This window comes from Crinia signifera, chromosome 11 (genome assembly GCF_055691185.1).
Source record: "Crinia signifera chromosome 11, ASM5569118v1, whole genome shotgun sequence".
Taxonomy (NCBI): Eukaryota; Metazoa; Chordata; class Amphibia; order Anura; family Myobatrachidae; genus Crinia; species Crinia signifera.
In genome coordinates this window covers 70,410,164-70,423,179 of record NC_139227.1, presented here as the reverse complement: position 1 = coordinate 70,423,179, position 13,016 = coordinate 70,410,164, and the positions used below count along the sequence as shown (strand labels likewise).

The 13,016-nt window shown below is 46.6% G+C and overlaps 1 protein-coding gene across 3 annotated transcripts in view; it reads right to left on the bottom strand.

The window, feature by feature from the left end:
• Positions 1-274: 274 nt before the first annotated feature.
• LOC146045152 (sodium/calcium exchanger 1-like) overlaps positions 275-13,016 on the bottom strand; it is an 82,309-nt gene continuing 69,567 nt past the window's right edge. For 2 of the 3 annotated variants that reach the window (XM_083163849.1, XM_083163848.1), the window contains exons 3-7: positions 10,004-10,098; positions 9,296-9,414; positions 7,989-8,088; positions 7,206-7,478; positions 275-1,036 (exon numbers count right to left, since the gene is read on the bottom strand). In XM_083163849.1, coding sequence (XP_083019975.1) covers positions 660-1,036; positions 7,206-7,478; positions 7,989-8,088; positions 9,296-9,414; positions 10,004-10,098 — 964 coding nt within the window. In that variant the 3' untranslated portion in view covers positions 275-659. The remainder of the gene's footprint in view (positions 1,037-7,205; positions 7,479-7,988; positions 8,089-9,295; positions 9,415-10,003; positions 10,099-13,016) is intronic. The other variant, XM_083163850.1, reaches the window with a different exon arrangement.

Here is a 13,016-nt window from a genome sequence, read left to right as displayed (position 1 = left end):
GGATCTTGTTTGTGGCCCAGAATAAGAATTGCCCTATTGCCTATCATCGCATTTCCCCAATGCCACTGCAATTCCTTACAAAGGAAGACTCCATTTTGGCCATAGTGGTCAGTGGAAGCCCTGAATATGGTTGTTCTGTTTTATCAGTTTGTGTCACTTCAGTTGCCTCAGGAAACGCAAATCCAGGAAGTCCCGGTCTCTGTAGGAGGAATATCCCTCATCAACTGCACCTGGCAGCGGAGAAACATTTCTGGCTGAGACAGTCGGACTCCCATCGATGTAGCTCTTATTTATTGCCTCACAGAGTCATAACAATCCCAACATAGAACAGCAAGAATTGTCCAAAAAAATTTAGGATATAACAGTGCTCTCCGTAGATATGTAGTTATGAAATGCCCATATGCAGGACAAATACTTGTCATATTACCCTTGGTATTGCAATCCATAGAACTGCATCAGAATGAGAATGAACCTGGGAAGACAACATCGTGGCTGAGCAATTATATATTGTCCAAGGCTACTGCCCTTGTTGTTTCATTTGTGCAATTTGTTGGGTTCCATGGAAAGTTAAAACGTTGTATATTAACCAAAAAAAGTATCTGGGGAAGAACAATTTCATGTATGCCCAGTCAAATAAATTCTGTAGGACAACAAAATATTTAAAAGCCGTGGATGTGGCAATAAGCTTCCAATGATGCCAGCAATATGTACACAAGCCACAGCCCAAGGAAAAAAAGAGAAGTCACGATTTTGGGAATTCGTGGTCCTCCAAGTTCTCCACCAATTGGAGGACGTCTACGGTAAAGGAGAACACAGAGGCAGACAATAGACAGACCTGTAAAAAGGGTGACAGAAAAAGCCAGGCTTCCTGGGGCCACATGGAAGCTCTTGCCCTGCCCAGCCCAGTAAATAGAAGCAATGCTCCATGCCACTCCTAGGCCCAGGAAGACATTGACGGCATTGCTACCTGTCACGTTACCAATGGACGCATCGGCATGGGGGTCTTGAACTGCTGCCACTTTGCTGGCAAATGTGTCTGAGGGGGAAAAAAAGATATAGTGATGTAAATACACTGCAATAATATACAATCCGTTTTTTCATGATTTTTATTTTTAGAATTGTCCATAACTTATTAAGGAGAGATTTATCAAAAGGGTCTAAATAAAATGAATGAAGGTGTTGCCGTGGTGCTTAGTTCTTATGTGGAACACTGTTTAACATATATCAGGGTTGCCTACCCTCCCGGCCCCCCAGAAACCCTCCCGTATTTCCCTCCATCTCCCGCGGACCCCCCCCCCCCCCCCGACAAGCGGGTCCGCGGGTCAAGTGACGCGATTGCTGCATTTTAGCCCCGCCCCCACATTGCAATGTCTGAAATACCAGCATTGCACTGTGGGGGGCGGGGCTAAAATTGCGGGTTCACTCTAGAACCTACCCTTTCCCCCTCCCGGGGATGGCCACGGCCCCCCTGCTTCATTAAGCTGGCTGCCCTCTCCCGGAGAGGGCAGCAAAAAAGTTGGCAACTATGACATATATAAGTTTATACACAGAAAAAGCAAGCACAATAAGGAATCTGACTTCAAAGAAACCTCTCCCTTCTACTGCATTGCAAGAATATTCTAGAATGTTTCAGAATCACAGGCACTTTGTCAGATAAAATATCATGTGATTTTCCAATCACAATTGCTCATGTGTCCATTATCTCATTAACACAAAAGAAAGCAATACTTGAATAAGTAGTATATCAATTCCGTGTAGTTGCAAACGCCCAGTATTAATGATTGTTGTGCCATATGGGCAGAGGGTATTAATTGCCAGAAATTGGTACAAATAGTACACTTGTGGTCATTTATACCAATATTACAACATCACTTTAAAAACATTCCATTGTTTTCAGACCTCTTGGGCACAGTGACTCCTCAAGGACATTCCTCAAGGACCTGCGGCTCACTGATGATTGATATTTTGTGTATGCACCCAGTATGGGTCGGCAAAGTCAGACACAGGACAGCCACCGAATATCAGTCTTGGGGGTAGCAGGAGGAGACAGCCTCTGTTATTAACCCTTTGAGTGCCAAGTGAACTTGTCAAAATTGGTGTGAAAATTATTGCCAAACAAACCTTTTTATTCATCATATTGACCGGTAATGTTTACCTTATATACATATGTAGCCGCTGTCATTCAGCTAGGGTCCGGCATTTGGATCGCCAACCGTCGGGAAAGGGACGCACGTGAGTCCCCTTCCTATGGAGCTCCCAGTCGGTCCCTGTCTGCCGGTCCTCGCCCTCTCCCCGCACCCCCTAACTCTGCCTGTCTCCCTGAAGCGGAGACAGGCAGGGTTCTGGTCCCCTGCTGCCCGAAAACTGGGACGCGCGTGCGTCAGATGGAGCACCTCTCCGCCGGCACTCGCCAGCAGGGGCATTCTGGTGAGCCCCGGCGCTGGCTGAGAGACACTCCATCTTTTTTTAACACATATTTTATTTGAACTTATATAACAAATGTGAGCGACGCTGACATCTTTAGCATATATTATTCCCATCTCCCACAGAGATGTTGGCACTCAAAGGGTTAAAAATGTGTTGCTTGCATTGTGTGGAGGGAGGGGCTTGTGACAATTGGATTGCGCAACACGGTGGGTCACACAGACAGCCGATGTTGCCAGAGATTAGTCGATACTGCTTCCTAGGACACAGTTCAGATCAGTAATGCATGAAGGTGCATTGCTCCTGCTGCATTACCATATTAGTGCTATAGATCCTGCTTCTATGTAAGCAACAGCGATAGTAACCCCAGTGCGGGTAATCTAAGAGGCCCAGTCGCCTAATCTATCAATCCATAACATCTGTCTTTTCACTCTAAAATGATCACCCCTAAGGGGCGACCTAACATCTACTTATACCTACAGTAGCATTGTAACAGAGACATATTGGGGGATATTTACAAAGATGGGAGTTCTAGTTTAGATGGAATGCTGCTGCCATGGGCAACCAATCAGAATCTACTTCTTATTTATTTTGCACCTTCTAGAAGATACAGTAATAGATACTATCTGATTGGTTGCCCATAGCAACATCTCATCTGAAATAGAATTCCCATCTTAGTAAATTTGTCCCATTATATTTACTATTAAGCAGTGTTGCCGACCCTCCCGGAATTCCCGGGAGTCTCCCGAAAATCGGGTCCCCCTCCCGGCCCCCCGGAAGGGTGGGCAACCCTCCCGGAATCTGGGGGACCCCCCTGAGCCCCCCCGAATCGCGGCATGTAAATGCCGCAATCCGCGGGTCTCAGAGGAGGGGGCGGAGCTAAAATGGCACAATCGCGTCATTTTAGCCCCGCCCCCTCCATGGATATCAGTCATTTCTACTATTTCACGTGATGGGGGCGGGGCTTAATGACGGCTTCTCCTGGAGAGGAGCATTAAAAAGTCGGCAACCCTGCTATTAAAAGCAACTGAAATCCACGTGGGCTTTTCATGAAATAAATAAGTAGCCTACTGTATATGTAGCATATCATTTAAAGGATACTAATTTGCTGATGAAATAAATGCAGCTCTAATTATACTATAGCATTTGTGCAATTTCTACAAGGACATGTCCCGTACTATGTGTGAATAAACATCCGGTATGTAGTATCTATTCCGCAAGCACCGTGGGAAGGATGGGGGGTCTGCAACTAGCGCTACTGCTACTGTCCCACTGTAATCGGGAGGTATGCGCACTATGGCTTTTATTCTGGTTGACTCGCAAGGCTGCATTTCGAGTCCAACATGACGCTGCTCCCCCCCCCCCTCGCACGCCGTGATCCCCGTACAGCTGCGAATGGATTATTTGCATAATTATCCATTTGCAGCCTTGGGTGCGGGGGACAAATCATTCGATGGTCGGCGACGATCAAATGATTTCTCCGGCACTCGCAGATAAGAGACACCTCTGTGATGTCTCAGATCTCTGAGCACCCTGTGCGGGAAGCAGGTGGGCGGCTCACATCCGCTGAAGTCAGGTACACGACCCCTGCACCCGCGTCATTGGGAAACTTCCAGGGGAACACCCAGCGTTTAACTTTTCTTGGGAACGCCCATGAAACGCTGTGTGCGAGTGCTGCGACTGCTCGCACGCAGCGGCTGCACATACGCATACATAACTATGCGCATGTGCAGCCACCAAAAATCAGTCCCCCAAACGCGCAGGGGACCGATTCAATCAGAATCACCCCCTATATGTAGGGCGGTGACGGACAGTTTTGTGGGAGCAGTCCACACAACGCAGCTGTGTCCGGACCGTTTGGGGGTACGGACATGCAGCCAATGCTGCCCAAAACATGTCCAACCTGTGCCTGACTTCATAGGGCTGCACAGCCGGTACTGTGTAAGCACTTCGCTGTGTAGCAAAGCGATAGCATTTTAGTGATATGCGCTGACACACTGAGAAAGAGACATACTGACAAAGAGACACTAACATGTGGATGCTGACACACAGACACTGATGCTGACACGCAGACACTGACACAAGGACACAAATAGATACTGACACACTGGCATACGTGGACATGTGGCGCTGGCACACACAAACACTGACTCACTCTTGTTAACACACTAATCTATGGACACTGACATACAGGCACTGACACATGGACACACAGACAGACAGACTCTGACACATGGATACACTCACACTGACACACAGGCAGCTGACTCACGGATGCTGATGCAAGGATGGACAAACACTGACACATTGACATGCACAAGCTGACCTCCAGATGCTGGCACATGGACACACAGACAGTGACGCATGGATGCTGACACACTAAGAGCTGATGAACGGACTTTCATGAGTGGTCACACTGATGCTGACACACAGATGCTGATACAGTGGCAGACACTGACACATGGACACTGACTATGTTGCCTTCACATGATGTGTGTCCTTTGCCTGGTGACTGCGCCGGACCAAACCTACACTGACCCAGATCTCTATCAGTGGAATGGTATGTTGTTGTTGGGCCAAAGTTTCTGTGACATGGGTATTGCTGAATGGTAACTGGGCGGAAATCATGCTATTGCAAGAAACAGTCCCATTTTCTGTAAGTGTTTTTTGTGCTGAGCTCTGCTTGGTGGAGCTCATCATTTGTCCCTCTGTACCTTACTCTGTAGGAGCCCTGACAGGCTCAGCACTGCCTCTGATTAAAAACCCTCCCATGACAAGTTAGCTGCTGCTGCTATCCTTCATGGGCCTGAGAAGCATATGATGAGCTCCACCAAGCAGAGCTCAGCACAAGCCTCTCAGCCTCTGACCTCTTGTGCAAAGTGTTATGGGGTTTAGTCAACTCCAAGTAATGCATTGCACAATTGTGCAGTCAGTGTGCCTTGACTCCTGATGCTCAGCACCATTAATCATTGTCACATTGGCAGATAGGTGAAGCTGCAGCACTATCCCACTCCCATGCACAAAACCATTAGCTAAAAATATATATAATATATAATATATATATATGTTTATATTTATACTGCTTTTACTCTGTGTTTTGACAGTGTAATATTCTCCCATGCAGTTTGCGGCCAGTAATGACAAGTAGTAGGAGGGGGCCCCCATTTCTAAAGTGCCCCGGGTCCCCCGAAGGCTTAATCCGGTTCTGTAATTTACTATGTATATTTGTCCATATGATAACCTATGTGTAGTGTATTGTGTATAGGGAAGTTTTCACAGTGATGTTGCAACATTGATAAGTTTACAATACTCACCTACTTTGTGATATTACTCTCTGGGAGGGTGAGGCCCAGGTGGGAGGTGTGGTGCTGGTAATGACATCATTATGACACAGCCCCCATGCTGTAATGCTGCAATTTGCAACAGTATGCCATGATGATACAATTTATCTTGAGGGAGGGGGAAGAGATGTCACAGTGAATACAAGGCTGAGATGAGCATGCCAAAGCTTCTCTGCTCACTGCATCATGTGATTTTGGTTTCCATGGTAATCACATAACACTGCGGAATTATCAATTATTACTATTCATCTGAAGAAACAAACCAAGAAGAATAGGATTACTGAACTGCTTCTAATATCCAGCTATAGTGATTTGTGCAAAGAAATCCCAAACAACTGTTTTTATGGGATAGTTGTTATCATAACTCTGTAATGGGGTTATATCCTCCGTGTACTCCAGAAGTGGCTATGCTCTGACCTGCCAAATTGCAGCTTATTGTAAATTGGCTGCTGCACAGATGCTGATTTATACATCTCTGTCATACAGAATTTGGTAGGGATCAGAGAATCTGTCAGGATTGGCAGTGCTTATTGGTCGTGGGATCATGGGCGGTGATGTTTAGGAACAGGGGCATAACTAAATTGCTGGGGGCCCCATAGCAAAAATTTTAAAGGGCCCCCTAACACTTATTAGGAGGTGGGTGCATATGCAAGTGGCTCCAGCAACACTGTATGTGGCCACATCTGTACACTGCCTCTTACATACAAACTGTATATATATTATGTATACACACACACACACACATACATACATACATACATACACTGTCTCTCACATACATACTGTATATGTATTATATACACACACATACATACACTGATGATTGTATCTCCTGCTTGGGTTAGGGGCGAGCAGCATGGGCCTTTACAGTTGTGGGGTCCGCTCCTTATGCTGTTATACTGCTGATGCCGCTGCTGCCTGTCATTCACTGTGCAATCAGCGGTAGTCGGCAGCAACACACATCAGTGGCATAGGCAAAGCAGGGAGAGCGCCACATCAGTTCGGGGCCTCCATGTTTTGCAGAAGTTCTGGTAGCAGTAAACTGGGGACAATGACAAAACTAAACAGGGTGCAGTGGGATTGCCTTTGGGGCCCCCCAAGCTGTTGGGCCCCATAGCAGCAGTTGGATTTCATGGTGTTCCAAGGAGGTAAACAAGTCTCCCAAATACATTAACCCTTCCAGTGAAGTGGGAAGTATGGAGGCCTGAAGATGGGATTTGTGGAGAAATGTGTCACTGTAATCCGAGTCAGTGCACCAGAAGGACGATTCACTATACCGCACCCCACACCTCTCACCTGTGTCTGCCCTTAGTGATCCCCCTGAGAGTATTAGTAAAATGTTGCCAAGTATTAAGCTACTTAACCAATGTATTTGCATCAACCCTTCACTACCCATTATACCCCCAACATACAGAAATAATAACACGTAGCAGTCCATACCTGGTACAGATGTACCCAAAGCAACAAAGACCACAGCAGTGACGGAGTCTTTGAGGCCAACAGTGCAGCCAAAGTGCGCAGCCAGGTCACCAGTGACAGCAGTGAGGATCCCAATGATGCAGATGGAGACCAGAAAGCAGGCCCAGCCCCCCCAGTATTCAGTGGGGGGCACAAAGGCAAAGAGAACCTTCCAGAAGACGGTCAGGAAATGCATGATGTAGTCACAGCAACTGGGTAGCCCTTCCTCACTGCTCTCCTCATCATCATCATCTCCTGCCCAGGATGGGACATGCAGAAAGGGAGAGGGGGTGGGGCAGAGCCAGAATGAGGCAGGAAAGGGGGGGAAGGACAAGGCAGGAGGAACGGCAAGGGGAAGAAAGAGAAATAGGAAGGAGGAGTAAAAGTGGGGGAATAGAGAGAGTCAGGTCGAGGGGAAAAGGGAGGGAGACAGGGTAGAGGAAAGACAAGACAATAGGGATTTGGTGGCATGCAGGAAGGGATGGACATAGGTGGGGACAGGGGGAAGCAGTGTTAGTTGGGTGAGGTGGGAGAAATGTAAAAAAGCATGTGTGCAAATTAATTACTTGTGCAAAGAGTAGTGAGCATACTGGCGGTTAGTGTGTGACATTTCACTAAGTGTGCAACAATGCCAAGCCTTCTGGTGTGCTAGAGTAGAGTAAGCTTGGGACTATGCTGGCTGTGTTATAGGAAAAGCTTCAGACAGCTGGCATTGAACAGGAACGTGCAGAGAATGAAGATGTACAGAGTGTGCGACATGCTCACCTGCGCTGACCGTGACTGCGCTCACAAACTGCTCTCTCCAACTGCTGCTCCCAACTACCAGCGCCAAGTTTGCCTTTTTAATCAGCTTGTCTACCGTGTTCTATGTGGAAATCAGAGGAGGATATGATGACCCAAAAGTTACATGTGAGCATGGTAATAGCATGACGAATAAGTCATAATAACAGGGCATGATGAGGGCATAGAGACAGTCTGTGTAATGGTGCCCATACACGGTAAAATTTCTGGGTGCGATGAGATCCGCGCTTGTGTCACACATCTCATCGCACAGCTCACCGTGTATGGGCAGCTTACAAAAGGACACAGAAACTTATGCTGACAGCAATAGGAGATGTAAGAGAGTGACAGCATAGAGATGAATAGAATAAGAGAGCCCTGATTCAACAACGCTCGCTAAGCATCAGTCTCAGCCAAACGCAGACCTCCCCCACCGCCAAATCCCCTCGGTAAATGTGAAGGGATGTACGAGAACACATCCCCTTGTATGCGGCTTAAGGGGAGAGGAATCATCTGATGGTCTCCAAAGATCTAATGATTTCTCTCCCCTTCAGATATAAAATTCAGTCTAGACCGACTTAGACCGACTTTTATTTCCTTCAGTGTCCACCGAAGAGGGAGCGGGCGCTGATGTAACATCAGCGCCCACCCCCGCAGGCATCGGCCCGCCCGCGTTCCCAGGGGAATGCCTAGCATTTTCATGGGGACGCCTATAAAACGCTGGGCGTTCCCCTGATTCGACCCCCTGTCTGTCCCCTCTGGAGCAAACAGCTCTGTGAGTGTGGATCTCGCCGAAGCTGTTCGCTCCTGAGATCTGCACATGGGAAGGAATAGTAATGGTAGGCAGCAGAGATAGAGCTTAGAGCATGGTGACACTTGGAAGAGTACTACATATATACATGTATATTACACAGTACTATTTTTCTAGAAAAACAGGTTCAGGGACTCCGGGTCTGGGGGTGGGTCGATGAAATAAAAATAGAGAGAGAGAGAGAGAGAGAGAGAGATGTATATATTGTATTTAGAAACAAAGGCATTCACAGGGGACTTTAAAATAAAACTTCTGTTATGGAAAGTACATTCTGGGCCAGAACAGGTTCAGGGACCCAGTTCCTGATGATGTCATAATTAATAAGAGGTTCGGGAACTGAGTTCCTGCTAGTTCCTGCAGAAAAATAGCACTGCATATATATATATATATATATATATATATATATATATATACACATTTTTTTTTTTTTTTTACCTTTGGCTTTTTATCATTTCTTTACCACTCTTTCCTTCCACCTCACCTTGAACTCATAGGACTCCTCTATTATGACTTCCATCTTGCGGTGTTCACCCAAGCTGGGACTCCCTGCAATATCCTCACCACCTTTGTTAGGCACCACCCATTTTTCACCATGTTCACCTATGTGGAAAAAATAACAGGTTATACCAGTGCATCAGTAACAACAGCCAAAACCTCCTCCTATAAATAAGAGCGTTTTAAACAGTGATTCTTTGCCTATATCCTGGGCTGCCATCAAAAATTGTGGGGCCTGGGACTGACAAAATAGGCAGGACCCCCCTTCCCTTTCTCGAACACCTGGAATGCCTGGTGAGACCTGTGTCTGCAGCACTGACCACACTACTCCATCCATTATACTTTATAAACTCTAGTACTGGGCCCCCTTTCTGCCTGGGCCTGTAAATGGATCCCCCCCACACACACACACTGATGGCTGCCCTGCCTATATCTCAATGGGGAGATGTATCAAAAGTTCTAACAGATCAGGGGGAGTTGCCCACAACGACCAATACGCTTATAGCTATTATGTTATTGAATACTCTTGATGAAAGCTGATTGGCTGGTGTGAGACAGGCATCCACTTGTTCTCTGTAGAAAATTGATACCTCTTCCCTAAATCTCATTGCTTCTGTATCTACATCATTCCTTATCTCACTCATATCTCGGTGCTTTTCTCAATCAGCTCCTGGGTTTCCTCCTCACTTTGTACCTCCTCTTTGCATTTCTGGGTCTCCGAGTTCAATGAAGAAATTCTTGTTTTTTTCGTATTCTTCATCATCGATTACCTTGATCTCAATGTATCTCCTAAAACAGATACATATGTTCAGTAAGATACTATTGTATGTGTTGTAAACTATTTAAAAAAAAATCATCTAATAGGACATTTTTACCTAATTGAAGCTAAAAACAAATATTTCCAGAAGTTAAAACCATAGCACTGAGTGATGCATTATTTATATACTGACATTGGAGATACACTGTATACATAGTTACATAGTATTTAAGGCTGAATAAAGACTCACGTCCATCCAGTTCAACCTTGGTGTATTAGCTTCATCCATTGTTGCATTGCATATGTCATGTGATACATCCTGCCCTGTATAGCATGCATCATGGAGTTACACGTGAGTAAAGGACAACTCTTATTGGTTTATGACCTGGGAGTCCTATTGTACGAGCAGCAGGGGATATGGAGAGAGTTCTTTAGGATCCCTCTCTTGAGATTTATGTGTAAAGAAGCACATAGCATTCAGTATAAGCAATGCCTTCTAAGGTAGAATTGGCTACCGGGTACAAACTCAGGAAAGTTTAACATTATGGAGCTTGAAACATGTGGGGATTGGGGCAACCTTTTTAAAAGGGCAGCCATTTTGATAAATATTTTTCAGTGTACAATAGCTCCCATTAATCCATTCCATATTTTACCTTTCACCAACCTACTATTTCCATCACCTTTTTTATCAAACCTAGGGATGGCCATTGATGGGTTAATTATCGATGGTTGCCATGGATGAAGAAACTGCGAGTGTCCATTGATGGTCACCAACTATGTTATGGAATGCCATCGATGGTTTTGCCCATCGATGGCCATTCCTCTACTTTCAGTGAATGGCCTGCAAACCAATCCCAATCTGGGGGTGTGGCTTTGCAGGTTCGGGTGCAGAGCTATGCCCCGTGTCCCGGCACCTTGCAAAAAAAATATTAAAATATTTGTTTATTTTCTCCCACCGATGGCAAAACCATTCAGCATCGATCATGAACCATTGATGATGGTTGACGGCCATCCCTACTCAAACCCACTGTCAGTACCATCAGGCACTCTCTTTATATAACTATTTATCACTACTCCAGCTCCACTAGTTGCTTATGCCAGTGGTTCCCAAACTTTTTTGAATCACAGCAACCTAGAGCATCAAAATGTTTTCAAGGCACCCCTAGGCCAAATGTTTCTTATTAAGATATTTAGAAAAAATATATATTTAATTAAGTACATTGTGTGTATATGTCACAGTGGAATGCAGTCAATTTGCCGGCGGTCGGGATCCCGGCGGTCGGAATCCCGACACTGGAATCCCGACCGCCGAAATCCCGAAACTTTCTCCCTCCGTGGGTGTCCACGACACCCATAGAGGGAGAATAAAATAGCGTGCCGAGCGTAGCGAGGCACCGGGCCCGCTGCATGCTCCACGTCCCTCCCCCTTGTTGGGATTTCGGCGGTCGGGATTCCAGTGTCGGGATTCCGACCGCCGGCATTACATATCGGATCCGTCACAGTTATGTGGTGAGGGACAGGATTTGCTCTTGTTTGTCCACATACTGTATATTATGATTGGCAGCCACCAGCACTAGTTTTGCCTGTTACATTGACCATTAATAATATGAATTGATCCTGGTCCACCAACCCAAGGCACCCCTGCAAGTGTCCTGAGGCACCCCAGGGAGCCTAGGCACACTGTTTGGGAACCAATGGCTTATGCTGTGTTTCTATTCTAAAACTGTACAATTTGTTATGTGAAACCTCAGACTAAACAGAGAAACCTCATCAAAATATATGCTGACATCTGTAATTATTGTAGGAGTTAGGTAACTGATCAGAATCCCAATGGTCAGAATCCCAACAGCAGAATCCCAACTGTCACAATGCTGTTGGATCCCGGTAAATATTCTAACTTAAACAGTAGCCCAAAATCGAAACCATCGCTCACACAGCCTAATCCTAACCATCCCCTTAGGCAGCCTAACCCTAACTGTCCCCTCCCACAGCCTAACTTTATCCCACCCCTAGCTCCTTACCTCCCCTCCTGCAGCCTAATCCTAACCGACCCTTCTGCAGCTTAACCCTTATTCTCCCAGGCATTGCACAATGGGGGTGGCTACAATGAAACAATTTTGCTAGCCACGCCCCCACACCGGGTGATCCGCCTGCCACCCACGCCCCTCTCCCGCCCCATTAGTCACCCTGTCTCCCCCCCCCACCTCACTGAACTGCCTGCTAGGAAGTAGGCAACTATGCCTATTAGTTCTCATAGGTCTAGTTAGTAAGTGCAATTATTTCAGTGTATTTTATTTCTATGTCACATAGGGGGAAATTTATTAAGAATACGAATGCAAAAAGTAGCATTCGTATTCTTAATACGAATGGCTACGACGGCATACGGCGTATGCTAAGTCGTGTTCCGGAGGGGCATTTACAAAGCAGTCAAATACGACTGCTTTGTAACCCTCCGATAGCATATAAATTCGTATGAACAGTCGTATATACGGCCGCCAGGGCTATTTTTCAGCCGGAACGGTCCGGAACGCCGTTCCTGAAGCACAAATTAAAAATGATGTCATCAGGAACGGCGTTCCCGGAACCTGCTCCAGGCCGCCCGGCATCGCCTGCCCGCTCCCTGCTCCCTGTCAGGGTCCGCCCGCCCGACCACCCGCCTATGTATCCGGCCGCCCGGCCGTCAGCTGCGGCTGCCCCTTCCTTCCTTCCCCTGCACACAGAGAGACAGACGCTGCTGCCCTTGCCTTACCCTGCCTTCCCCTGCCTTCCCCTGTGCACAGAAAGACAGATGCTAGAAGTCATAGTTCACCTCTAGCATCTGACAGGAAGCACAGCTCTGCAACTTCCTAGTGACGCTGCAGAGCTGTGCTTCCTGTCAGACGCTGGATGTGAAAAATGACTTCTAGCATCTGTCTCTCTGTGCGCAGGGGAAGGCAGGGTAAGGCAGGGG